The sequence below is a fragment of the Zonotrichia leucophrys genome, chromosome 9 (genome assembly GCF_028769735.1).
Source record: "Zonotrichia leucophrys gambelii isolate GWCS_2022_RI chromosome 9, RI_Zleu_2.0, whole genome shotgun sequence".
Lineage (NCBI taxonomy): Eukaryota > Metazoa > Chordata > Aves > Passeriformes > Passerellidae > Zonotrichia > Zonotrichia leucophrys.
In genome coordinates this window covers 21,324,960-21,352,409 of record NC_088179.1, presented here as the reverse complement: position 1 = coordinate 21,352,409, position 27,450 = coordinate 21,324,960, and the positions used below count along the sequence as shown (strand labels likewise).

At 40.2% G+C, this 27,450-nt stretch overlaps 2 protein-coding genes across 7 annotated transcripts in view; one reads left to right on the top strand and one right to left on the bottom strand.

Annotated features, from left to right (window-relative positions):
- PHC3 (polyhomeotic homolog 3) overlaps positions 1-166 on the bottom strand; it is a 30,962-nt gene extending 30,796 nt beyond the window's left edge. For 2 of the 5 annotated variants that reach the window (XM_064721233.1, XM_064721237.1), the window contains exon 1: positions 12-165. In XM_064721233.1, coding sequence (XP_064577303.1) covers positions 12-100 — 89 coding nt within the window. In that variant the 5' untranslated portion in view covers positions 101-165. Of the gene's footprint in view, positions 1-11 lie in introns of all 5 variants that reach the window. The other 3 variants (XM_064721231.1, XM_064721232.1, XM_064721238.1) reach the window with 2 other exon arrangements.
- PRKCI (protein kinase C iota) lies at positions 131-26,925 on the top strand. 2 transcript variants are annotated; one of them, XM_064721239.1, is made up of 18 exons: positions 131-526; positions 7,614-7,735; positions 12,051-12,140; positions 13,475-13,525; positions 14,726-14,811; positions 15,833-15,973; positions 16,792-16,846; positions 17,322-17,380; positions 17,865-18,041; positions 18,768-18,865; positions 19,605-19,691; positions 20,272-20,407; positions 20,882-20,969; positions 21,900-22,025; positions 22,128-22,207; positions 23,159-23,248; positions 23,536-23,651; positions 24,400-26,925. In XM_064721239.1, exons 1-18 carry the CDS (start codon positions 411-413, stop codon positions 24,485-24,487), a joined length of 1,806 nt encoding a protein of 601 aa, XP_064577309.1. In that variant the 5' UTR covers positions 131-410; the 3' UTR covers positions 24,488-26,925. The 2 variants fall into 2 exon arrangements, with proteins under 2 accessions (XP_064577309.1, XP_064577310.1); XM_064721240.1 differs by lacking the exons at positions 131-526; positions 14,726-14,811 and having other exon boundaries at positions 7,686-7,735.
- Positions 26,926-27,450: the final 525 nt, after the last annotated feature.

The window sequence follows — 27,450 nt, the reverse complement described above, 5'->3', positions numbered from 1 at the left end:
CTGCCGGTTACCTTCTCCCGGGTGCCGTCGCTTGCCCCCCTCCGCTGCGGTGTGGAGCATCCCGCTCCACAGGTGTGGAGTCCCGTCGGAGAGAGCCCATCTAGAGCGCAGGGGGACACGCACGGGACTGACAGCCGCATCCCGGGGCGGCGGAGCTGCCGCCCGGCCGCTCTCGGGGCGCCTGCTCCGCCCGCCGGAGGAAATCCTGCGCTGCCCTCCCGCGCCGCCTCGCACCGCTCCGCGCTCCCTGTCGCTCCTGCGCGTCCCCTCCCGCCCCCGCGCGTGGTGCCGCCCGGCGCGGGCGGGGCGCGCTGGAGGCGCGGGGGTCGCGCAGCCGCCGCCCCGGCCCGCTCCGAGCCTGCGGCTCCCCCGCTCCGAGCCTGCGGCTGCCCCGGCCCGCCTGGGCGGCGATGCCGACACAGCGGGACGGCGGCGCCGGGAGCACCATGTCGGCTCCGGGCGGCCTCGGGGGCAGCCTCGGCGGGGACAGCGCCCACCAGGTCCGGGTGAAAGCCTACTACAAGGGGTGAGTGCGGGCGCCGAGCCCCGGGGACGGCCGGGCGGAGAGCGGCGTCCGAAGCGGCGCCGCGGTGTTCGGGGCACCCGGGAGTGCTCCTGGCTCAAGCCCTGGCTATGCCCTGACTTGTAGGGGAGGAGGGAAAGAGCGGAGGAAAAACACTCCACGACCAAGCGGCCGTGCTGAAATGGGTGTCAAGCGCGGGACTGGTGTCAGGGTGCGGGGGAAAGTCGTGTTCTCCCTTCTCCTGGGGTGGCCGTCCGGTGAGCGAGGATGTGCTGCTGGAGCAGCCTCTGCCCTGCTCACCCTGCTTCCCTTCGCCCCCAGCTCTTGGCTGCCAGTAATAAGTACATATCCCTTCATAGCACACGCCAGGATGTTTGGGATCCTGCTTTCATCCTGGTCTTTCTATGTTAAGTGATGTTCAGGACTAAAGGAAGAGGATGTTTGTATGAAAACTTGTTTCATGGGTTCTTAGGCTGTTTGCCAGGGACCGAGCGATTTCCAGGGGAGTCTGTGAATGGTAACTCAGATGCATCTGCTGTCAATTATGCTTCTGCTGTTAAAAACCCCCCAAAATACTCGTTGTCTGCAGAAATGGAAATCTGAATTTTTTGTGCCTAGTTCAGTGGTTCTCCAGCAATAACACACAGAGCTAAAGAAACGTTCTGGCTTGGATTCATAGCCAGCTATTAAATAGTAACAGTTACAGGACTTAATAAGTTTCAGTGCAAGGGTTGCCCGTAGTTCATTGGGCCATTAAGTTTGAGGGGAGGTGATCTAAGCAGAAAACAATGTAGGTTGCATTTTTGGATTAAGTGTGAACAGGACGCTCTTGATAGCTTCCTTCCAGTTATATGTGTTAAGCACAAGAAGAGGTGTAATAATTTTCACTATTTACTCTCTGCTATCTCTAGCTGTGTAACTTTAAGGAGAGGTATAGAAACTATGCTGAGCATTTGGTATTTGCTGCTGTGTTTGGTTTCTGGCTTGTGTCTGCTTTGGGGTCTTTCTTGACAGAAGTCTGTAGAGACCGGCCCAGTCTGTGGCTTTAAAGGACATGTGAGACACTGTCAAAGTATGTGAAATTCGGAGCTCTTTGTTTCACAGTCCCTTTCATCCACTTTTTCTTAAGGAAGCAAAGATGCCCCTGGCTATCAGCTGGTAGAGGTGTTCATTTGGTCAGACAGTGAACTAAAACGGGAACTCCTCTGGGTGGAAACCATTTATTTTTCTTCTGCTGGGTCAGTTTTAATCTTGATCATTTCCACATGCAATCACATGGATTCTTGCTTTAGCACAGGGAGGAAGCAGCCCAGGGTTGTGGGAGTGAGGAAAAGAATCTGCTGCATTGGGCAGGAATGCTGGCTCATGACACTGGTAATAATTTCACAGGCACTGGAATGTTTCCTTTGAGTCTGTCCATTGACTTTCTATCTGTTAATGCAGTTATCAGTTTAATAATGGCATTGAGTCATAGAGGGTGTTGGTTAACCATTGTGAATACCAACAAACTAACAAGCTGAATGCCTTAGTCATGATTTATTTTGAGATGCAGGCAAATTATTCTCTCCACTTTCTTACAACAGAAAGTCTCAAGCCCCTTCTCAGACTTGCACTATCTAGTTGATATCAAAGCCAAACATTCTACCTGCATTTACCCTGAAATGACTCTGAGACTGAGAACTGAATGCTCATACCAAAGGCAGCTTTTCCCCTGTTCTTCAAATAAACTGTCTCAGAGCTGGATCGAGGAATTAATGGGAAACAGTGTTAATCAGGAAGCGTTAATCTCTCCTAATTTCTTTTTAATGGAAGCATTTAAGCGGGTTGTAGAAGTTATTGGGAAAGTCTGGCTGTGAAGGTCTTTTCATCTTCCAAAAAGAGTTTCTGGTTAAAAAGAAAAAGAAACAAAAAACCACCAAGCCTACCCAACCCAGCCACTTAGAAGCGCAGATTTGTTCTTGAAACGTTTGGGAATCTGATAGTCGGGATACTTGCCTGGGGCAAAGAGCCGAGCCTGAATCCCCAAAACCCGGCTGGGTCTGGCCAGGAGCCCGATTGCTTTGCTCAGCCAAGACAAAGACTTCACACAGGACCCTTTGAAGAGTCTTTGTTTCATTGAACCTTGCAGTGCTAATTATTTGTCTTAAATTCATGAAATATGTTAAAATAGGACGGGAAATTTTCCTAAAAATGAACACAGATCATGAGAATAAGGGAATGGGGAATTCCCAGAGACTTGGGAATTAGGGCATTAAGCTGAGTTTTTCCAGGTATTTCCTTCTCTCAGTTCAACTGTGCTTATCTTCCACATAGGCTTGGTTGTTTAAAATTCTTAAAATAGTGTTACATATTTTAGAGAGTTAGTGATCTGTGCAGTGTGTGTAACAGAGATTCCTGAGGGGGGTTTTAGGAATTCACTTTGTTACTCCAGAGGTGGATTTTTGTTGATACAATACCAAAATATAGCAGCTCCGAGTGCATGGCACTAATCAGCATCTGTAATTACAACAATTTCAGCACTCTGATGATATTCAAAGTTTGCCTTTTGTCTTACCTCGTTTGCTGGAGATGCTTTTTGTCAGGTCGGTACAAGAAGTTGTTACATCATTCATACGTATTTGTAGGAGTAGGGAACAGGTCGGAATAATTCACTGCTCGTGCTCAAGGAATCCTGTAGAATTCATGCTGATAAAAAAAACCAAACAGCTGTAATAACCATTTTTCTGTCACGATTAGATCTGCTAGCATGTGTTGTTTCAGTGCCTGACACAGATTTTATGCTGGTTCTAGCTGTGTAGGCTGTAATGTAGGTTAGATTTTTAATAAAAAGGGGTAGATACCAATGCTTTGTTCGCCTTCAGTTTGATTTGGGTCAAATGAAGAACACACCTGACAGTTCTCTCATGGTACATGGTAAGCCTACTTCTTTTTTCAATTTTAATTACTTAATTACTTTTGTTGCATGAGTGGAAAAAGTGTGAGGAAAAAATACATTTTAATTGTAAAATCAAAATGTACCTCCATGAAGATTTCAAGGGTATTAATTTCCTAAGGATTCATGAATTCTTGCATAATTTCTTTATTTTTCTTGGGCACTTTTTTGATCAGCTCTTCAGTACAGCATCTTATGTTGTCTGTTGATGATAAAGTTCTTTTTAGAAGAGCATTCATTTTAAGAAAACTTTGAATTAAGCCTGTGAATTCATTTTCCCCTCTTGCTGTTTCAATATTTATTTATTTAGCTTTGTGACAGTATATTTTTTCCCAGAAAACCAGACTTGCACAGGGGAAAGCAATACTTTAAATGGCTGTGAATGGCAGTGGCTGCACCTCACGGTACAGAAATGACCCTGACACAGCAGAATTCCCCAGGAGTCCTGTGGGGAGCTCTAATTAAACCTTTTCAAAGCCATAATGCCTGGCCCAGGTGTGTGATGCATGTGTGGATATGTAGTAACATGTGTAATGTGTCTGTACATTTCCCCATACATAAATAACATGGGATCTATGAGGCTGCAGGTGGAAAAGTGTAAAGCAGTAGTGTCTGTTCTTACAGGGTTGTTCTCTCAGGGGAGTTCAAGATCAGAGTGAAAAATGAGATACAGATATTGAATTGTGTTTAATTGTTTCCACTGGTTTTAGGGTTTTTGTTGGTTCTGGTTTTGGATGGTTCTTTTTTTTTTTTTTTTTTGTTAAAGGACATTACAACTCTTGGATGATTTGTGAAAGCAAGTGAGGAAAGCTGTTTGATCTCAGGAAAGGTGGACAATATGTGTTTAAAATACGTTCTTTACTGTGTTTAGATTTACCATTTGCCTTTTCTCAGTCTTTCTAAGATCTATGTTTTACTGATTCTGATATTTGCAGGATATTGACTCAGACAGGTCTTCTAGTGGTATGAATAAATGATCTTTATTAATATTTATGAAAGATGAAGTGATAGCATATTCAGTGAAAGTAATTCAGGACAAGTTCTGTCTTGTATATTTGCATGTTTCCTACTCACAGGTCCCTGTTTAAGACCAATTACAATAGTGCTAAAACAAATTGTAAAAAGTCTGGTGCCTCCATAGTAAGAGTTAATTGGCACCTCCAGGTGTGGTGGTGCAAAAGGTGTACTTGAGTAAGACTTTCTTCTGATTTCCTATGTGTGCCAAGAGGGGACAAACAAAAAAACTTATTTCACCTTGGGATAGCTTTGTGACAAACATGCTTATTCCAAGCAGTGTATAACCTTATCTTCATCACAAGGAAAGATATTGTCAAGAACATTTTCCCCACATCTCAGTACAAGAAAACATTTTGTATCTTGAATTTAGGTCAGCAGGCTATAGTCCATATTCACTTTCCTTTGTCCCTTCATTTGGCCAACTAACTTTAATTTAAAATGCAAAATTTTTTCTCGGTACAGTTCAGCTTCTTCTTGACTTGAGTGAATGCAGCTTTTTCCTAAGGAAGGCATCAGCAGTGCTGTGTTGGGGCAAGAAGTGAGGAGGCACCAAGGTGTGAGAGCAGAACCATTGTGGGAGTGAGCCCTGTGCCAGCAGCAGTGTCAGGGCCACCAGGAGAGTTCAAATGGCAAAATAAAGCAGCAGGGACCCCTGTAACCTTCCAGTTCCTGTGTTATGTGCATATTGCTTGTGGAACCTTGCTTGTACTTGACATCATCTTTCTCTTTTAATATTGCTGTTGGCTAGAGTTCTCTGAAAGGCTGGTTACTGTCTGCTATAGCAGAAGAGATATTCCAAATTATTTGGTAACTCTTTGATGCATATCCTGCTAGAGGTATCAGAGTAGTAATTTGGAGAACACGCTTAAATTCTGAAATAATTAAACTCTTCTTTTTTTCTAAAGGAAAACTGGTGTGCTACTTAAAGATACCAACAAGGAGTAAAAGTTTGTTTTGGTTTTTTTTTTTCATTTGGTACTAGCTTTTACTTTAGAGATATGAAGAGATTCCAAGGCTGTTCAGTAAATCTTAACATTGTGATTTTTCCTTTTTGCTGCTGTACAAACAAGTCTATTTTAAGTGAGCTTGAATCATCACATTTGAAAATATGCTGAACAGATTTTCCTAATATATATATAATTTAATCTTCAGTTTTTGCTGAAGCATCAGTGATTATTCTCAAAAAGTGTGGTCTGTAACTTTCTGCTTTTCTGGCAGTAGTAGTCATTTAACAAACTCTACTGGCTAGTTCAATTCCAGAAAGCCCTGCAATGTAAATATATATGAATATAAATATAAATACTTTGGCTTCTCAGCACTCTTCAGAACTAATTTTTTTATTTAAGAAGATATTCCACAGTGAATACATCTGTGCTAAAATATGAATCAAGGAAGGGATGGTGAACTTAGTGGAGCTGCTAACTAAGCAGTGCCTGATTTCCTTCCCAGAAAAACAGGAAATACAGGTTAAGGCTTTGCCTGCTGATCCAGGCTTGCTGTGTGGTGGCTGCTGTGTCTGTGACAGTGCCACACTGTCAGATCCTGTCAGATCCACCTTTTGGCACTGGGCTCCCAGCTGGTGTTTTGGTAAAAGATGTAAAGGGAGACCTTTGGGTCTGAGAAAAGAGTTTGCTGGGCGGATGGATGTGACTGGGGCTTTCAAATAAAGCCCCGTTTGCTGTAAGTGACTGTGCTGTGTCTAAATACCAGGGTCCAGTTGTTGTTTGTTTTGCATTTTGTCTCACGTGGAAAGAGCAGGAGGGATTCCTCTCCCAAATCACGTAGCAGCTTTTTGACTGCTTTATTCAGATTATTGAAGAGATGTTGTGTTTATCCTGGGCACACATCTGCTGTATTTCCTGGAGCCTGTCCCCTAACTAAACCTAACCCAACTGATGATGCTCAGAAATGCAGAAGCTGCCTCTCTGTTCTTCCACAGTGCTTAGGAATTGCCAGTTGATTTTATTCCTGCTGCTGCTCTCAGAGGAGCCTCAGGCAAGCAGTTTGGGGTTGTGTGCTCTCTGCCCCTCCTGAGCACTGTTCTGGTTCCATAACCACAGCATTTTATGTTAAGTCACCTTCTTGATCTCAATCTGCCCATGCACACGATGATTTAAAGATATTTAACTTGCTGCATGCATACACTTCAGTCTGGTAGGAACCTTGATGGCATTTCTCACCAGGTAAAAACTCTGTTGTTTCAATTAATTTTTTTTAGCTCCCCCAAGCAATCCTGGGCACTGGCACCCACCAGAGCAAATCCAGCTGGGGGAGGTTTTTATGGGAAGATTGAACTGGTAGCTCAAACATGGAGCTTTTATGCTGTGTTTGAGGAGTGTGTTGTAAACAGCCTTCCTCCTTCCTCTAACTGTGTCCCAACTCCTTTGGTTCAGGGTCTGAGCCCTGTCACCTGTACCCCTTTAAGGCCCAGCCAATGCAGTTGGCCAGCATTTTTTGCTAACATACTAAAACCAGGTTAACTCACTTTTATTTATCACAGAAATACCCATTCTGCATAACAGTAAAACAGCACATTTCAATTCTAAGTATATGGCTGTCTGTCAACCTTCCCCTTCATTGTGTGAAGCACCACTCTTTTTTTAAAGGCACTTTGAATATTTGCACATGCCCCCAAATCTGCTAGGAAATCTGTTTAGTATTTGTCATTAATTTTTCATAACATCTACACAATCAAAATTTAGTTTGAGTTGATGTATGTGTTTTTACATTTTGCTACTAATAACTAAATAACTGTTAAAGAGGAAGTAAAACCAGAAATATCTTTTGAACATTATTCTAACTTTTGCAGAATTTCATTCTTGAGTTTCCGCTGGTGTAAGAGATCTAATTTCTCTGTGTGGTTAATGTCTGCTGCAACTCACTTCATAGTTACTTGTGGGCATGAAATCTGAGTTTTTCTGAAGCAGATACCTGGAGGATTAAATGGGAAGTAATAAAAATCACTTGGAGCCTGACTTTGCTATAAGAAGGGAACTTCGATACTTTATTTTACTTTAACATTTTGGATGGAGCTGCATCAGAGATGAGATTAATATTACTGGTGTATGGAAGGTGTTAGAGATGATGATCAGTGTTATGTTTTGTGGAACAGTTTCTGAAGTTCATTTTTCTCTTCCCCAGGGACATCATGATAACCTATTTTGAGCCTTCCATCTCCTTCGAGGGCCTGTGCAGTGAAGTTCGGGACATGTGCTCCTTTGACAACGAGCAGCTTTTCACCATGAAGTGGATTGATGAGGAAGGTAAATCAGTGCTCATCAATGCATTGCTCAGCTTCCCAGCTTTTCTGTCCCTTTCATCTTTTCCTTTCCCTCTGCCTTCATAGGATAAGCTAATGAAACATAGAATCTGACTCCAAAAATAAGTTATCCAATGCCTTCTTAAGTAGAGCTTAAGGAAGAGGTATTTGTTTCACACTGCTTAGTGTGTAGCTTGCTCTCTGTCTTTATAAACCAAACAAGACCTCAGTGACTACAAAAATGTTAATTCAATGTTAGGATTTCTTATGAAGGCAGCAGAAAGGACTCCTTTATAATGATGAAAATTCCCTTTATATCTTATATTTTTGAAAGAGTTAAACAGACATTAAGTTATACAAATTGCAGTTTTAATCTAAAATATTGGTATCATTTAATGTATAACCAAAACCATTATATCTCAAGTGTTTTTATCACCTGTTACTTTAGCAACCTAAAGTCTATTAACTTGTAGCTAATAATAAAACTTCTTCACCCTACTAATGATGTGTGGTAGCTTTTCATCAAAGTGCAGTTGACTGAGAACTCATCTTTAGTGCTTACATAATGCATCTTAAAGTTTACCTTGGATGAAAAAAGTCCAGAGTCTGTTCTCCCTGTTAACAGATATCATCCATTGAGCTGTCTGTGTACAGTAGTAATTTTTTTGAAGGTTATTTGTAGGTTCTGTTTTCTCAGTGGAATTAGTTCATCCCACACATAGGTTTTGAGCTACAGCTACAAGGAAGAGCCCTGTGAATGATGAGATGGCTGTGGAGTTATTTTAGCTGATGCAGTACATAAAAGGCTGCAGTGTGCAGTGATTTGTTGGCTGTGGTTGGTGTTTGCAGGCAGCATCAGCATAAATGGTGCTTATGGAACTGTTTCCTCCCGTTCCACATTGGGCTGCTGCCAATTAATTCAGCCTAAAGCTGAACGTGGAGCAAAGCTGATTTTTGGAAGTGCCATATAGGCAGGTGTGTTGAAGATTATGTGGTCTTGGGAGTCTGAGCAGGTGGGGTTTTACTTCTCCTCGTCATTCCAAAGTTATTTATGCCAGGCAGATGCAGTACAGTAAAATAACAGTGTTTATGACTGAACTGTGCAGCAGAGCTACTGGGAGTTGAACATTTACTTTATAATATACTGGCTGTGTTGTTTTATCATCAGGAAGACCTGCAGTGTCACTCATAGCAGGAAATATATATATATTTTTAATAAATATTTTGTACTCATTCAATAATTTACTTGAAGCCAAAGTTTGTTCTGTCTCAATTTCGGCTGTTTAATTAGAGATAGCTTTACTTAAAAAAGGAAGGTTGTGGTTTGCCTGAACTATTTTCATGTGTTGGATTTGATTTTCACAAGCAATCCATGTTTGCTTAATCATTGACTTAAAGTTTAATGTCAGTGGAGAAAAAGTTAATCTGCCAATGAGGAATGTGTTTAAAGCAAATCCTCCTGTCTTTATTGTGAATAATTCCTGCATGGACAATACATGGCTTCTTGCCAAGCTCCCTGCCTCTTCTCTCAGCACCACTCTGCAGTGTTTTCAGTTGATATTCTTTCTAGAAACCTGTTTTGCTTTACTGGAAAATGCCTGTATCACATCCTCTCCACCAACCTGAGGTTCACTGTTAGCGTGAGGAAATGTGTGCTGTAGGCTGGTACTTGTTACACTGTTACTCATGGTTTTTATAGTGTGAGAGAAGATAAGGAGTCTGGGCCATCACTCCTTCCTGACCAAACTGGATTTACCTGGACACTGAGGTTTTAATTTGTCATATAGTAAATGCCTTTGCAAGATGAGGGCTTCACATGTAGCTGCTCTGATTTCATAGAGACAATGGCACACAAAGATTTAATTTGAGTGGAGTAATTTCCAAAATCTTCCAATACAACTGGAAAATAGAATAAACTTGATTTAATTTTAGGAAAATTTCTATTTTTTCCATATATGGTCAGTTCAACTTCACTCTGCCCTCTGAAACATCCTGTGGGTTGGACACTGGCCTTGTGTGTCTTCAGTCTGTTTCTCACTATATAACTCAAAAGTAAATATTTTCCTATGTATCCCAGCTGTCTTTAGCTGCAAAATTTGTACTACTCAAGCCTGTTGAGAGAGATGTCTGTAAACCTTCTGTTCTGGGTTTGCTTGTTCTCGAGACCCTCTTTTGCTTCTGCCAAAAGGAAACACAGAATTGTTTGCACAGGTGTCGGAAACAAATGAAGAAAAACTGGTTTGTTGATTCTCATGGTGAGTGTGAGTAAATACAATTGTTCCTTCTCCTCCCACCCTGCTCTGCACAGTGTCAGTCTGTGCTGTGGGTGGGCACTGTGGTGTCCAGGTGTCCAGCTCTAGGGGGAAGTGGTTTGCTGGAAAATGACTGGTGGCTTCAAAGACTCATCTGGAGGATTTGGATGTGCAAGAAACAATAAAGACAGAACTCTGAAAATGGACCATTTACATTTCTTATTTATATTTTTTGCACTAGAACCACAGAATGGTTTGGGTTGGAAGGATGTTACAGATCATCTCATTCCACCCCCTGCCATGAGCAGGGACCCCTTCCACAATCCCAGGCTGCCCAGAGCCCCATCCTGTCTGGCCTTGGACACTTCAGAGATGGGACAGCCACAGCCTTGGTGGGCACCCTGTGGCATTTGAGGCCTCCCCACCCTCACAGGGAACAATTTTTTCCCAATATCTGATCTAAACCCACTCCCTGTCGGTGTGAAGCCATTCCCCCTGTCCTGTCAGTCCATCCCTTGCAGACAGTCTCTCTCTTCACATTCCTTGTTGACTCCTTCAGGTCCTGGAAGGCCACAATTAGGTCACCCCAAAGCTGCTCCAGGCTGAGCTGTCCCTGCTGTCCCAGCCTTTCCTCATAGCTGAGTCCTCCATCCCTGTAATCAGCTGGGTGACCTCCTCTGGGCTGGCTCCAGCAGGTCCGTGTCCTTCCTGTTTGGGGAAGATACATTGGAACAAATGCATTGTGGTACATTAGAAACAAAACAAATTCTCTGGAAAAGCTTCTGTGGGGTGAGTGGAAATACCTCCTGCTGCTGGGTGTGTGGTGGCACTGGAAAGCTGTAGCAGTGGCTGTATTAATTTGGATGCCTTGCAGTGTAAAACACAAAGAGAATAGTTAATGGTCTGTTGTTGTGAACTTTCTGACTCTGGTATTGACTGAGGACTCAAAGCAGTAAAACTTCCAGACTGGATCCAGTTTAGCTGGGATGGAAATGATTCTGCCTTCCTCCAGTTTGGTTACCCATAGCCAGTTTGCCACTTAAAGACATGGAAAGTGCTATTTCTGTTAAAAATTAGGAATATGGAAGGGCAGACTTGCTGTATGGGATTTGGGCTAAAAATGAACTGCTCATGCTGGAGGACAAGCAGGCAGAGATAAATCCCTTGTTCTTGCACAGAACATCTTTTGTTGATGAAGAGGGGGGAATAAGTTGAGCTAATAACTAGAAGTATTTTCTTTCTTTGGGGCAGTGATGATTGAGACTCAACATTGTTTTTAAAATGTTTCAGTTACAGTATTATTTTGAAAAAGGCTTATTCTTTTAGGGGGCTAATTTTTTAATAATGTTACTAATCTGCATCTGGCACCAAAGAAAACAGAAAAGTTTGAGAAACTTTATCATCAAGGATTTGGTATCTAATTTAGTCTGCACCATCACAAATGGTCAACAAAACTGCAGTTGTTTTATTAAAAAAATAAGAAACAAAGCCAGCCAACTCCCACCTTTCTTTTGCCTTGGAGTCCTTTCTTTAAGGAATTTTATTTCAAATAGTTGTGTGAGTGTGAAAGTAGTAGTTACAAATCAGAAAAACAGGGTGTTGCACTTAGATCATGTTATTTGTCAAAAGTTTCCATTGAGGTTTGAGGAGAGACTTGAGCTGCTTTTGCAGCTCCTGGTGCAAGGCTTGGCAGTGCTGAAGCAGCTGTGAAAATAGAATTGACTCAGTTTTAATTAAAAATCCATGAAATAAAAGGTAATCTTAGGTGCTGGAATACAACCTGCACCTCCTGCACTGAAATAATGTGTAACCATGCTTGCAGCAATGATGTTTTGTTGTTATGATCTGCTTGCCTCTTGGGAATATCCCATGTTTTTATTTTCCCTGAAAGAACTCAATATGACTCTATTTTCAGATCTACTCTTTGAACAATGTTAGGAATAAATACTACCACATTTGAGAATATTGAATTTTTTCCACCATGATTATCCTGGAACCAACTGTGAGTGAACTATTGAATGGTATGGAGCTGCCTGGGTTGAGTTTTGTGCTGTTTTCTTTCCACAGGAGATCCATGTACTGTTTCCTCCCAGCTGGAGTTAGAAGAGGCCTTTAGGTTGTATGAACTAAACAAGGATTCAGAGCTTCTGATCCATGGTAGGTGAAATTTTCTGAAATTTCCTGCTGCTCATGTTTGTACCTGTGAATGTGTGGAATTCTTACCTTCCATTCTTTGCCTTTCACACCCTTCTCCCGTCAGGCCTGTGGCCATCCTGGCAAGGGATGCTGATGACCATTCACTGTGCTTTTAGCTCTTCTTTTTTTAATTAAGGAAGAAAAAAGTATTTTGCTGTTAGTTTATTCATGAAATCCAGCCTCTGTTTCTTCATTCATTCAGCCTTACTGGCAGCAAATGGTAGCAGTGATAAAGTACAATTTATTTATTTGAGTTATGCATTATCCTGAAGTTGATTATGAATGAGTGCTTTAGAGCAGCATCTCTATTAGGGAAGAAAATTAATGAGCTCAGTTTGTGATGGCAGATTAATGAAAAGTTCGACTTTTCAAAAATTAAGTACTTCAGTTTTAAACTTAATAATATCATGCCTCTGTTTAATGTGTAGTTGCTCAATTTTTGTTGTTCAGGGTTAGATGCTGTTTTTGGCAGCTTCTCCACAATATTTTTCTAGCTATTTGCAACTTTTTATCAGTAGAAGGTCAATCTTGGTTTATCAGAAATGAGAGCAGAAAAGTCATTATGAAGTGTTGATGTGTTACTACAGTGTCTCAACAGGCTCCTTTTCTTAAAAAGATACCAAATATCCAGTTTATCATCAGCCCATTTGAAAGGAAAAGACAGTTTTCCAACTTCTCACAGAGAGTTTTAAAAAGGGGAAGAATATAATTTGTAGATAGATTTCACTGCTTCTGTGCAGATCAAAATTTTCATCTGCCCTTTCCCCATTAATTTTTGTGTTTGATAAGCTTCTGATTAAACTGGCACCAGGGCTGTCTGTCCACATTTATACTTCTCTCTGATGGCTGCTGAAGCTGAATAAATTGTAGAAGATGGGTAGTGTTACTGAAGCTAAATAAATAGTGGGAGAAAAAAAAATGCTTACATATTTAGCATCCTCTGAAACTGTTAGGACACTGTCATATAAAACATTGATAATATTTGGAAATCTTGACTAACTGTGAAGATTGGCCACATGAAAAACCAAAATCATTACTTTTTCTAGTTACTGCCATTAAGAAATAGCTTCATTTATTCTGCTTTTTGAGTATTTCTCATGTATGTCCCTGCTATGCCCAGCAAAAGGGGTTTGTGGTGGTTTGCAGCTCATCTGTTCTTAAAGAAGGTTTTGTTGAAGCGCAGTCAGTTTTATTCTCTAGATGGTTGAATGCATTTCAGGAATGTTGTATTTAACCCAAATATTTATTTTCTATCTGAAATGAAAGCTAATCAAAAGTTGATGTCTTTCTTGCAGTGTTTCCTTGTGTCCCAGAGAGGCCTGGCATGCCTTGTCCAGGAGAAGATAGTAAGTAGACATTTCAGCTAAGAAATACAGAAAATCAGTTCAGATTTCCTGTCTTAGCAGATTTTGATGTTCTTTGGTTTGGCATCCCACACTTATGAGTATTAATAATGCAAATCTGTAAAAATGAAATATTTAAAAGGAATAGGAAATCTTGCTAAACCTAATGTTTTTCACTTCTGAATCATTGTTAATAAGCATTTCACATTTCTGTTAACTATCCATCTCACTCTGCTTTCCTTGCTTCTGCCTCTTCATTCATGACAGTTTTTTATCCTATTCCTGTCTTTTGGGGATTTGCCAGATTGCTGGCTGACAATTGTGAGCAGAGGCTTGCAACCAATGATAATGACTTGTCATGTCACTATTTACACTTCTGTGGTTAATTAATTTGAAATTGATGTTTGGGTGCTATCAGGAGGATTCTCCAAAAACCTCTAGTGAGTTAACTGTTCTAGACATTAAAGAGCTTATTTCCCCCCAGTCTTAAAGTTTGATAAAAAAGGGTGTGTCTGTTATCTGTTATGCACCCAAGCATCTGTCAGCTTGGTGTCCAAATCTCTGACCAATCCAATCTACATGTGCATGATTAAAAGTTAACTTGAGCAGAATGGGTAATGCTGGTTATCTGAAAAATGAGGTTGCAGACTAAATCAGAAAGATATTTACAGCTCAGTGTAGTTTTTCATATCTCAGTTTTCAGTTTTGGTTTCTGACATGCCTCAAGTAATGAAAAATAAAGTAATAGTTAAAAAAAAAGAAAAAAATTATTAGTGGCAGCTGTGGATTTAAAACACTGGAGGATTTGTCAAGCAATCTTATAAATCAGGACATGCTCCCAATTCACCTCCCTTCCTCCTTTCCCTTCCCCACAGCTTCTCCCCAAGTTGAACTGAGTTATGTGTATTCTTTGCACATAAGTGCTTGTATTGTTGGATAATTTACCTTCTTTTGACTCACTGTTCCTTTTAACTTCAGAAAAATCAGAGTTAATTTTGAGTTGATCAGGATGTTTTACTTCAAGCGTTCTCCAAATCTTTAAAAAAAAAAAAAAAAAGGAAAAAGATACTTGGAGCATTCCTCTATTTCTGTAAGGAGCAGGAGTGAAACTTTACAAGTTCCTGTGCAAGAAACCTCCAGGAGAAGATGCTGTAGCTCTGTGTTTGTATTTGTCTGGATATAATCCTGTGTTTTTCCTCTTAGAGTCCATTTATCGCCGAGGCGCCCGCCGGTGGCGAAAGCTCTATTGTGCAAATGGTCACACTTTCCAAGCCAAACGATTTAACAGGGTGAGACTCTTGTTGGGTACTTAAAGCCATGGTACAGGGATGTCTGATTTTCATAATGGTGATGCCACTGCCTTGAGAAGTTATCAGGTAGTTTTAGTCTCATTTTTGTTGTTTGTCTATACACTTCTGGTAATCCTGTATCTTTAGGAAACTTAAGCAATATTAAATCATCAGGATTGAAATTAAAAAAATGAAACAAATTTGTTGCAATTCATTTTACATATACTCTGAAAGCATGATGTCAAAGCTCCTGTGTTCCATTAAAACCTTCCCAGAGGGCAAACTGGAATGTATTAGATGGCTAAAAGTAGATATTCAGTTTTTCAGCTTCTGGGAGTAAAATGGTCTGAACTTGCTTATGATGCACAGACTTGTCTTTCATGACTTTTAAAGGAGAAAGCTGAGATGTTTCTCCAGGCAGCCTGTTTTTGGTGCCATGTAATCAACTGAAAATAACAAACCATTCAGAATGTTTTCAGGAAGCAAGGGTCAAATATAATTAGCTGAGGACCAAGAAGGCCCTGCTGTGTTTAAAAACATCAACAGCAAAAACCAAACCCAAAATATTTGAGGAAGTCAGGTCCCTTGACAGCTTCAATAATCTTTCCTTCTTCTCTAAGCTTAGTGTATTGTGTGCTTAAAGCTTGAGATCGTCTCCACTAAACTTCATCTTGAGCATCCTCATGTCTAACTTCAGCTTTTTTGTTGTTGTTTTTTTACCTCATCTGGGTTAAAGGCTGTCAAGGCACCACAGTTAAATCAGTTAAATCACTCTTGCCTCCATAGGCACCCTGTTTTCGTGGACCTTTGGAGTTGTTTTGTGAATGTCCTTCAGCGAGTGGTGACCTTCCCATTCGCATTGTCCGGTTGTTTAAGGTGCTGAAGCTTCTGCTCTCCTGCCTTGCTCTGTAAGGACTCACTAGAGAGAAAACAGGAGATGAGCTTGGCAATGCACGTGTGGCTGGCCAGTTTTATTGTTCAGTTTTGCTCTGTGCTGAGCTTGGTTGGTTTGTGCTTGCAGAGAGCTCACTGTGCCATCTGCACTGACCGGATATGGGGCCTGGGGCGCCAGGGCTACAAGTGCATCAACTGCAAACTCCTCGTGCACAAGAAGTGTCACAAACTTGTCAACATTGAATGTGGCCGACACACACTACAGCCAGTAAGTAAAACTGACCTGCTCAATTGTCTCAAAAAAGCAGCAACCACCCAATCAAACAAATAACCCCCTCCCCTCATTTTATACTCTTGGTTTGCAAACTGCAGCCTGCAAATCATCACAGTAGTTGAAACATAATTTTTATGGTTACCATGGCTTTTGCAAGAAAGTTTGGAGTTCATCGAGCAAAATTGCAACTTCTAGCAAGACAGGAGTCTAATCTGCACATCTGACATTATTTCCCTTGTCACATATAAGGGACATTTATCCCATCCTTCACAGGGACATTGCATTGCCTGTATATATGTACACACTGTTTTTTACATCTTCAAAATGGATAGGTGGAGTAAATTCTCTAAATATCTGATAAATTATTGGATTATTTCCCATTTACAGCAAAGGAATATGAAGAGCAGAAATTTTGACTTTTCTCCCAAGAAATTCAATCATTTCAGTTCTGAAGTCCCAAGAAAAATTGAGGTTATTACTGCTCCTGGTTTAATGAAGCAGACAGTTTAAAGTCTATATTTCGGGAATTCTTTTGATATAATCCTTTCATATATATGCTGCTGAAGGACTTGAGCAACATATATGACTTGCAGCAGACTTGACTTTTTCTATGTCATGACCTCCAGAAAAGAAGGAAAATAAAAATGCAGTTTTTTATTTCATTGTGTATGTTTTAGTTACTATGTTGACTAATCAAGTTAAAAAGTAGCTAGATTTTATTCCTCAGGGCTCATTAATTTCATTTATTGATTCTAAAATAATGTGTCTGACACTTGGACAGTGTATTACAAAAGTCCTGTTTATGTTTGCAGGAGCCAATAATGCCTATGGATCCATCATCAGTGCATTCAGATAATGTAGAAACAGGTAAAATCAATAATGTTTTTCTTTAAATTACTATAAGTTGCTGAAAAGTAAACTTAGAAGTAAAATTATTTTTAAAACCCTTCTTTACTTTTTAATAGAACAAGAAAAATAAGACTGTTTCTTAATGCTAAGGAGGACAGAAATATAATAATTTCAGTTTTCCTTATCTTACCAGTTTCAGAAACTTGACTAAACAAAGACAAAATTGTGCTGTCAGTTACATTTAGTAAGCTGAGTACTTCTAATGCCATGATCAGGCAAAAAACCTCAAACCCAAACATGTTTATTCTTGTGGCAATCAGAGTGATGGTCCTAATGCCAACCCATCCGTTTTGAATACTTGCAGTGAAGCATTTAAACTGTGTTTCTGTCACTAAGGGAAGCTTTTAAACTCTTCTCTGACTGTGGAAATTTTAAGGAAGAAGAAAATCTTGTTGTGTTGCATCAGTCTAATAAATTTTTCTTGCCCCTCCAGTGATACCATACAATCCCTCGAGTCATGAGAGCCTGGACCATGTTGGTGAGGAAAAAGAGGTAAGAAATCTTATCCAAGCCAGCTCTGTTCATAGAATCACAGAGTATCTGAAGTTGGAAGGAACCCATGAGGATCTTCAGAGATCTTAAAGCCTGTGTGTCTCAATTTCAACATTTTAGTAGCTTAATTTGCCACAAACTGAAATTTAGCACAGAGGGCACATTTGGGTTGCTCCTGAGATGTGTGCATGTGTGGCTTGCATGCTGCTTTATTTTGAAATAAAAGACGGTTGAGTTGAGATGTGTTTTGATTGAGAAAGTGTTCTGAATTCTCCCATTTTGGTTTGTTTCTTATCTGCCAAGACTCCTTTGCCTCCTTTGTTTCCCAGCACATTCCTTTCCAGGACAGTACAGTCTTAAGATAACAAGTGTTAATTGAATTACTTGTTTATTTTAATTTTGAAATGTTGTTTGAAATGCTGACTTTTGCAGTTGCTGACGCTGGCAAGGCTGCTTCCTCATTTCAATGCATCTTTATCCACAGGCAATGAGCATTAGGGAAAGTGGCAAAGCTTCCTCCAGTCTGGGCCTGCAGGATTTTGATTTGCTGCGGGTCATTGGAAGGGGCAGCTATGCCAAAGTGCTGCTGGTGCGGCTGAAGAAAACCGAGCGCATTTACGCCATGAAGGTGGTGAAGAAAGAGCTCGTCAACGATGATGAGGTGGGCAAGGTGTTCTCAGTCAGCTGGGCAGCTCTTCCAGACAGCTCCAGTGTCCCCCAGGAGGTGGAGCCAGGTCTGGGCTGCAGCACTCACTGAGAATTCTGCATGTGGCTTCTGGTACTGCTCTGTAGGAGGGTCACAAGGCAGGTCACCAGATGGAGTCTGGTTTTCATATGTTCAAGTCTGGGTTTTTGTCACAAAGAAATCTCACCGTGTTAGTTTAATTGCTTGTTAAATCAGACCCCCATCTTAGCAATTTTTGCGCAGTGATTAGTGCAAACATGTCAGAAATTGCACTGTTAAACTGCTAAAAAGTTCTTGTTGCTGAGGATTTCCCTTGGGTTTCTTTAGACTACTCAGAAAACAGTGGAATGACTGTGGCTTGCTGTCCAAGAGCTTCTGCATTTATTTCTCAGTCTACCATTGATTCCTTCTGTATTTTTTGGTACTACTTTACATTTCCCTGCACCAGTTTATCTTTTATAGATCAGTGTGTTTTCACTCCCAAGATGCTTACACAGTGAGGCTAAGAGTAGAGGACACCCAGGAAATAAAAAGTATGTTATCAGCTATTGCTTCACATTTCAGAACTGTAGAATATTTAATTTCTTGCAAGTAAAACAAGGACAGCAAAGCCCTTGAATGTCTTTGTGCTAATTGTCATTAATACTTGACCTAAGAAGTGCAATAATCCTTTTCTGAATGTCACTTTTCTTCAAAAAATAGGATATTGATTGGGTTCAGACAGAGAAACACGTCTTTGAACAGGCCTCAAATCATCCCTTTCTGGTCGGACTGCACTCTTGCTTCCAGACAGAAAGCAGGTAAAGGTCATAAATTAATAATAGAATAGTCTTATTAAAAAACATTTCATCCTATCAGGCACCTCAAAGGCCTAAATTTACAACATAAAGTGTTAGGTAGGAAAGTCAATGTTTTGTAAATCTTTGTAGTATTTTGTGATCCAAATGCCATGTGCATCTGAGGTTTCAGATGGGGAAAATGTAAAGTACTGGTAGATGTGATGGGAAGGGTTCTGGGCAGGAAGAGAAATGCAGCTAGTTGGGAAAAAGGGATTGAGAATATGTGATAGAAGCGAATGTAAAATGGAAGGAAAAAAGGGCTTGAGGAGATGAAAATCAAAAGTACGAAAACCAAGGAATAATTGTCTGAAACTTGCCTGGATTCTTTGAAGACAAATCTGTGAGCAAGACTCAGAAAATGGAATGTGAGTTTTCAAAAGAAAAACCAGGTAATAGAGATGAAAATTATTATTTTTCTATTCTGTACAGTAATAGAAACTGATGTGGCTCCTTACAGTCAATCACATGTGTAGTAATGACAAGCAGTACCTGTAATGGATGAGGAATTACATTCCTTTAGCAATGAAGGAATTATCTAGAGAAACTTTGGGAATTTATTCAAAGGAGGGGAAAATGGTAAAACCAGTTGTGGTGCCAGAGATGGGAGGAGTGGAATGGGCATTGTTCTGTAGCAGAGCTGCAACATCTCCCACCTCTTTCAGCTGCACACAATCATTGGTAACAATCCTGTGTGTTCCAGGTTGTTCTTTGTTATAGAGTATGTCAATGGAGGAGATCTGATGTTCCATATGCAGAGGCAGAGGAAGCTGCCAGAGGAACATGCCAGGTGTGTCTCATTCCAGATTTCTTGCATCAAAACAGTGGTTTTCTGACACAGTGCAGCAGTGCAGAGATTATAAGGGATGAGCCAGCAAATCCTCTCCAGATGTTAAGGATTTAAGAAATGTGAAACTGCACCCTCCTTTTGCTGCTGCAAGGCACCGTGGTTTTGTTTCAAGAAGGAACTGTAATAGGAAGCATTTGATGCTGTTTGCATTGGCATTATTGTGTATGACTTCAGTCTGCTATTTTTTTCTAGAATAACAGTTTTGTGGGGTTTTTTTTCATATCTAATGATATCAATGTGTTTCTTGTACAACAACCACTACCAGCTGTCCAGGCAAATGCTGAGTTCTTGGTGCATATGCTTAATCTCAGATGGTGAGATAAAAGGGATGATTGCAGGAGACATTACTATTAACTAAAGACAACTTTTGGAGTGCATAGAGACATTTGTATGATTACAAACAATTTGCCACTTCTCTGTGTAAAAATTGAGATTATGTATAGAAAATATCATACTCCCAAGACTGTGTTATTGTGCTTTTGGGTTTTGATTACTTAATCAGTATTTCTTTCTACACTAGGTTTTATTCTGCTGAAATCAGTCTAGCACTGAACTATTTACATGAGCGAGGGATAATCTACAGGGATTTAAAACTGGATAATGTGCTCCTAGATTCTGAAGGGCATATTAAACTCACAGATTATGGCATGTGCAAGGTAAGATCTAGTTTCTTGCTAACCAGAAAAATCAACAATTAAGGAATTGTTATAAATTAAACGATGAGGAGCCTTTAAAAGTGAAATGTCAAGGTCTCTCTTTGTACACAGTGCACACAGGCTGTATATTCATTTCACTGCCACATGTGGAGAAAAGGCAAATGCCAGAGAGCACAGGCTACACTTACATAAAGCTCCTGGATCAACTCGTCTGGGAGGGGTTGGCTGAAACAGTCAGGATAAGGTGATTTCAAAAGAGGTTGAAATGATCAGTCCCTTGCTCCTGTTTGGATTCTGTGGCACTGCCCATGTCCCCTGGGAAAACTTTTGTCACTGGAGCACAGCTTTGCCTTTGCCATGGAATTGCCATTGCTGGTTATTCAAGACTTTATTAATTCAAAGTGAAGCTCTTAGCAGAGGAAAGTTGGATCTTCAGTTAATTGTAAAGTATTTTCTCCCTATTTTTTCCTAAAGGAGGGTCTGAGGCCTGGTGACACAACCAGCACGTTCTGTGGGACTCCAAACTATATTGCACCTGAAATTCTCCGGGGAGAGGATTACGGTAAATGGAATTCTTGTTGCTGCTTTCTGACTTTCACCTTATCTCTTCTTATTGGAGTTGTTTAAGCAGTAGAAAGTAAAAATCTTCATTAGACACATGATCAGTCTTGTTTCCACATCCTGTCTGAAAAAGTAAACAAAGCCTTCAAAACATCACACAAAGCAAATGAGATACTCTGAATTGCACATTTTAAATTCTTTTGAACAGTCTTGAAGAATAGCTTGAGTCTTCCAAATTTATTATTGTTTATAACTATTTTAGATTCTACATGATCTAATGATCATGATCTAATGATACACTTGCAGTCTGGAATTGTATTTGGTTTTGGAGCTTTACATTTGGCAGCAGTGATAGATTAGATACAAATTCATTGCAAAAAGGGCTAGATAGTAGATGTCCCTTTATGTATTTTTTTTTAAATTTACCATCTTATTTCAATCAAATACTTCTTTCATGCTGGATTCAGATACTCCTGCTTATCACAAGCTTTCTATGCCAGCCAGACTGTATCAGCCCCAGCCTGGCTACTGGGATTTCTTTAGCAGTGAATAGTAGGGGAGATATGCTTTGCTCCATCAATGACTGACTTGCTGCTATTAAGACTCACACAGTTCCTCCTGGCCTTATCTCTCACCATGGATAATGCACTGTTGGTTAGCAATGACTAGGCTTAAATATTATCTAAACCTTGGTTAAGGGCTTAACACCAACCTTTAACCTCTTTGCATTTCCTCTGCAGAGCATCTCCTCCTGTTGTGTACATGATGATCCACGTAATGCCTGCTGTAGTCCTTATCTCCTTTATTCAGCTAATTGGAAAGACTGGCAATACTTACATTTTTAACTTATTCTTCTCTGTTTTTACCCCCAGAGGTGTTGGTATTTTTGCTGTTCAATATCTCCAGTGGTGTTTTCTCTCTTGAATTCCAGGTTTCAGCGTGGACTGGTGGGCCCTTGGTGTGCTGATGTTTGAGATGATGGCGGGCCGGTCGCCGTTCGACATCGTCGGGAGTTCTGACAACCCTGACCAGAACACAGAGGATTATCTCTTCCAAGGTAAGTGCCATCAGTGTTGCTACACTTCAGTGCTTTGCTTCTGCTTAGCCTTTAAACTAACTTCAAAGATGCAAAGGCTGATGGAATCTTGTTTTCTTGCAGTAATTTTGGAAAAACAGATCCGAATTCCGCGATCCCTCTCTGTGAAAGCAGCAGGTGTTCTAAAGAGTTTTCTTAACAAGGTAAGAGCTGATGTGCTTTATCTGCCTTATACAGAAACAGGGTAGAAAAGGTGAGAGCCTAAAGCAGAATTTCAATGGGGCTGGGGGCCCTGTTCTAGATACTTCTCTTAAAATCTGAAGCTCTTAGTTCTCAGACTGGAATTATGAGTAAATTCCAAAGTGAAAGGCACAGAAATGCTCCAAGTGATTTTTTTAACCTGGAAGATTGAACAAATTTACCAGATTTAGTTTGGTTCTGAGAGAAGCAGCTTAGCAAATCATTTGGACAGCTTCTGATGACTTCCTGGAGGGAGATGCAGAGGGAGGATGTGCTCACTGCTTGCTGAGGGCTCTCTGAGAGCCAGAAGGTGCACGTGTGGTAGTGGGTGATGAGTCCAAGCACTTGCTGGCTTTTAGTGAGTGTTATGTGAGTGGGAGGAAAGAGATACAGGAGAAACCAGTTTTGGATAAATTATTCTAAGGAAGTCACACCATTCACTGCACACTGTTACAGTTCCCTGGTAGTGTGTGCATGTTTGTACCTGGAAATGGAATTGTCTTGTTAAAATAAACTTCTTTCCACAGTATTTACCAGGAGCTGCAGTTACTGCCCCAGTGTGATCTCCTGGCATAATCTGTTCAGGGAAGAGCAAGGGAAGGTGGGGGGAAAGAATGAAATTCAATAGTAATCTAACCAAGCCTGCTCTAAAACCTGTGGAATGTTTAACATGTCTGAATTAAAATGAAGAAAATCAGCATAGGCAGTTATATAAAATTCAGTTAAAGGCTTCCATATATTCCTCCCTATTTCAAAGGGTAAATTTGAGCAGTTTCCAAAATAAATAATGCTAATTTAGTTCTTCAGCATTTCTTGTAACTCTGGTGTTTCATTTCTCATGAGATTTGTAACATTGGCATTTTATTCATGTGTAGGCTGTGGCATTCATGTAGAACTATTTTCTCCTTGCACAGGATCCAAAGGAACGCTTGGGCTGCCATCCTCAGACAGGGTTTGCAGACATCCAGGGCCATCCCTTCTTCCGCAACGTGGACTGGGATCTGGTATGTGCATGCCCTGCCTTGCCTGAGGATCTCTGCATACAGTGACAAAGTTGTTTTGAGCCTAAGAGAGGACCTTAAGCTCAAAAACATTAAGCTCTGAATTTATATTGTACCAAAATTACCATACACAATCTTTTTTCCCTTTTACACGCAGTAAATGCAGTAGATTATTAGAATGATTGTAGAAAGTATAAAAAATAAACTTAATAGTAATTTCCAGTCTTGTTTAAAAATAATTCAATATGTTGTAACTCATTCTCAGTGTGACTAAGTGCATTTATTCTTAGATGGAGCAAAAGCAAGTGGTGCCTCCATTTAAACCAAATATATCTGGAGAATTTGGTCTGGATAACTTTGATTCCCAGTTCACCAATGAACCTGTGCAGCTCACTCCAGATGATGAGTAAGTAATGTAGAATTTAAGAAGTTCAGAGAGGTGAAGAAGCTTTTTTTTGAACTTGTTTGGGTGTTTTATATTGATAGTAGTCAGGTGAGGTTATCCTGGCTGAAAAGCCTTTATAAAATGCATGATAATGTGCTTGATTTTGGTAGTGGATTTGTGGTTCCTTACTCTTGAGAGGCCCTGATTTGGGATGGGGAGGGAAGGACCTTTCTAATTTGATTGAGCTGCTCCTGTTCACATTTTAGGAATTTTTATAGGGTTTTATATAACATTCACATAGTATGTAAATATAAACAGTGTAAATTAAATGTTACCAACATTTATGTTAATGAACATAAGCAGTGTATATTAAATGTATATTAAATGCAATCCAACTTCCTTCCTCATCCCCTTCTAAATGCAGACTGTACAAATTATGTTTAGAAAAGTTGCTGATGGAGGTGCAGTATCTGTCACATCCTAATGTTTTCAGGTCCTTACAAAACTGACTGTTTAGGGCAAGTTTTGAAACTGCAAACCTTGCAGACTGCTTTGTGAGTTCGTGAGGGAAGCCCAGTCACTGCTTTTGAAGGGTTTTGTGTTTTGGTACCATTATTGGGGTTAAAAGAACCCAGTGGTGACTGTAAAGGTAGAGAGGGAAATTTTCTCAATTGCAGTCCACTGAACAGTTTAAATTTTAATTCAAACTATCAGCTAATGTTATCTCTTATATTTTGCTCAACTAATGATTGTTTTCTAATCCTAATAGTGATATTGTGAAGAAGATTGACCAGTCTGAATTTGAAGGCTTTGAATACATAAATCCTCTTTTGATGTCAGCTGAGGAATGTGTCTGAATTCTCCATTTCTGAACTGTGCCAATTGTTACTCCATTTATTTCTGCATGGATAAACATCTCTCCATTTGGATGCACTTGCATAAAATGAGTAACTCAACATCCTGCCCTTGCCACCACCTAGTGTGAATTTTCTTTTTGTATTGATTATTGTCCAGGACAGTTGTTACGCTGAACTTTTCAGCTGCCAGATTTAAAATGTTAGAACTTTCTAACAATTTTGCCAAATTTGAATTGTAATACAGGAGTTGGTCTCTGGGGCTCCTGACTGAACAAAGGGTCTGACTGTATAGTTTGCCAGTACAGTGTTCTGAGCAAGGAAAGGTTTTCAGTGCTTAATGAAAACAAATTGCATCAGGTGATGTAATCAATTATCCTTCAAGGATTTCAGATTTTTCAGCAAGATGAGTAAGAAGCTATCACTTCTGTAGTTCCAAATCTCTTCTCTCTGAATATCTGATTTCCCTGTTCTAGACATAGAAATTAGAGCTTTATTTGTGCCCTTCAGACTGAAATGACAGCAAGGAGAGCAGATATTTACACTGAATAGGTCAAGACTGGCTGCTTTGGTGGGGAATATTGATCCTACCTTGAAGGAGACTATTAACTCCATATCAGAATTGGTAGACTTTGCTCCAGCACTCACACTAGGAATTGTACACTGATACAGAGAGTGCCTTCCTAGCCTGGCCCTTCCAGCAAGGGTTGGACACGGCATCAAGTGTCAGTTTAATGAAAGAATTCTGTTAACTCTTTGAGAAGTTAAAATCTGTACAGAGTAATTCAGCAGTAATGGGCAGCTAATACTGAACCTCATCCTATTTATTGCTTTTGTACTTGCTGTCTTAACTGCATCAGAAGTGCACACGGTACAGCCTGGAAAAGGGCATTGGTTCCTTTTTTATTTTACTGCCACACTGCTGAGAATGAGCTCCACTTTGCCAGTGGAAAAAGCATATCTAGAATAAAATAGGTGCTGTCCACAATGACTCCCTTACTTCTGCCCTTAGAGATGGTGATCTGTACTCACAATGAAACCTGAAATGTTTGGCAGGCTCAAGGAAAGCAATTGAAAGAATGGGTGGAACTAAGATTAAGAGGTGTGTTTCTTACATTTCATGTTAGTAAGCAGTGTAATATACAGCACAGATAATTCTTATTTTTAATGCTAAAGCAATAGTTATGAATGTGTTGGGCTGAAGAAATGCCAAATGCATCACTTTTTTATTATTATTATTTTGGGGAAAAGGGATTAAGAGACACTGAGGGAAGGAATCTGTGTTCTGTAAGAGCTGTAAGAGAAGATAAACGTCACTGAAAGCAGATCTGAGAATCTGTAAGCACAAGTTGGCAAACATTACCTGAAGCTTTTAGTAGACTTCTGCTTGGCCAGTGTCTTTCTGTGAAAATCCTTGTATGGCAACACTAATTTCATAGCACAAGTTTTCTGGTGTATGTCTGTTCACTTCCATGTCAGCTGCAAGCAGAGAGATTGCACAAATCCACACTGGTGTCATGGTATGAGATTTAGTTCATGTGTTTCTTTGCAATGTGAATAGGAAACTCTTTAGTATTGGGCTGAGTTTCCAAAACTGAGAAATTATTTGAGGGACTTCAGTTTCAGGGAAGCATTGAACCTCCTCGCTGCAAAAATCAGGTTTCCTTAAATTCAAGTTGCATCTTTTCAAATGTAAAATATCAGAGTGAACCTTCATTTAAAGAGCAGCTAATGGGGTCAAGGGAAATGCTCTACATGCAGTTTGAAAATGGTGATTGTTTAGCCTCTGACTCCTGTACCCACGTGATCAGTTTAGACATCAGGGCATAACTGATATTAAACCTGGGAATCATTTAAGGCAAACAAGAAAAGCCTTGTCTCTACAGTGGCATAATTTCCTACAAGGTATTAAGGGAAATGGCTTCATGTAAGGAAGGACATTTCTGCCATTCATCACAGAAGAGTAAAGCAAAAGTTAACTTTTTTTAAAATGTCACAGAAAAAAAACCTTTTTCTATTTACATATCTAACCATTAAGAACGTTGCAAAGTGACAAATATCTTAAATTACAGTAAATCCATTTTTACACTTTAATTTTCTCCAAAGTGCCATGATATTAACTATTTTTCATTGTTAAGCATACAGCAACTAAATATCATAAATATTCAGAAGGGACATTGGGTGTAAACATTCCAGTGCAGTAGGTTTTGTTTTTTGGAGAACGTGTCTGCATCAGAAGCATGATGTATTTATGTGGAGTAACCTCTTTTTTGTACACGAGTTGGATTCCTATGGGTGCTCTGCTAGTTAATATTGTCACTACTATTTTCCTGTTTTATGTGGAATATGGTCTTGAATGTTGTTGTGTAATCATTCCCTTTATTTGTGCACACTTTTTACTTTAAATAAAACATTTATATTAGAGAAAAATCTCAGAGAAATACTGTGAAATGCTGGTCTTTTCTTGGGATCATCATCTGACCCTTTTAAACTATCCATATCCCATGGGAGCCTGGTTCTAATCTTTTCATTTCTTGTAGAAAATTGCACTGGGATGAGGCACAGCAGCCCAAGAAATGCCTTTCTCCCCCTGCATTTACCAAACATGTCTGAGAATGCAGGTTCTGCTCCAGCATCATTCTCCAGCCTCATGCTCATCTTGTCCTTTGGAAAAACGCCATCCTTGTAGGTTCTGTCTTTCCTTCCAACACCAGTGATGAGACAAAAGCAGGGAGGCATCAGTCCTCTGCACAGAGACAGAAATCTTAAAGAAAAACACAAAATGCTACTTCAGCCTGCTCATCCAAGGGCTCTTTCAGCTGGAACTTGTACAACGTCATCTCAGCTGCCAGAGCTGGGATTTGGAGTTCAGAGCAACGCTCTCTCTGCTGCACTTACTTCTGCATGATTTATTTCTTTGTTTCTTCAACTCCTCCCCTGCATTCTCACATTTCTGACACAGAGGG

Excerpts from the sequence above, each read along its gene's own strand:
- PRKCI (XM_064721239.1), top strand. The coding sequence starts at position 411 with ATGCCGACACAGCGGGACGGCGGCGCCGGGAGCACCATGTCGGCTCCG. Across the intron at positions 12,141-13,474 it reads TTCAGAGCTTCTGATCCATG|TGTTTCCTTGTGTCCCAGAG; the intron begins GTAGGTGAAATT and ends TCTTTCTTGCAG. Across the intron at positions 18,042-18,767 it reads AGCTCGTCAACGATGATGAG|GATATTGATTGGGTTCAGAC; the intron begins GTGGGCAAGGTG and ends TTCAAAAAATAG.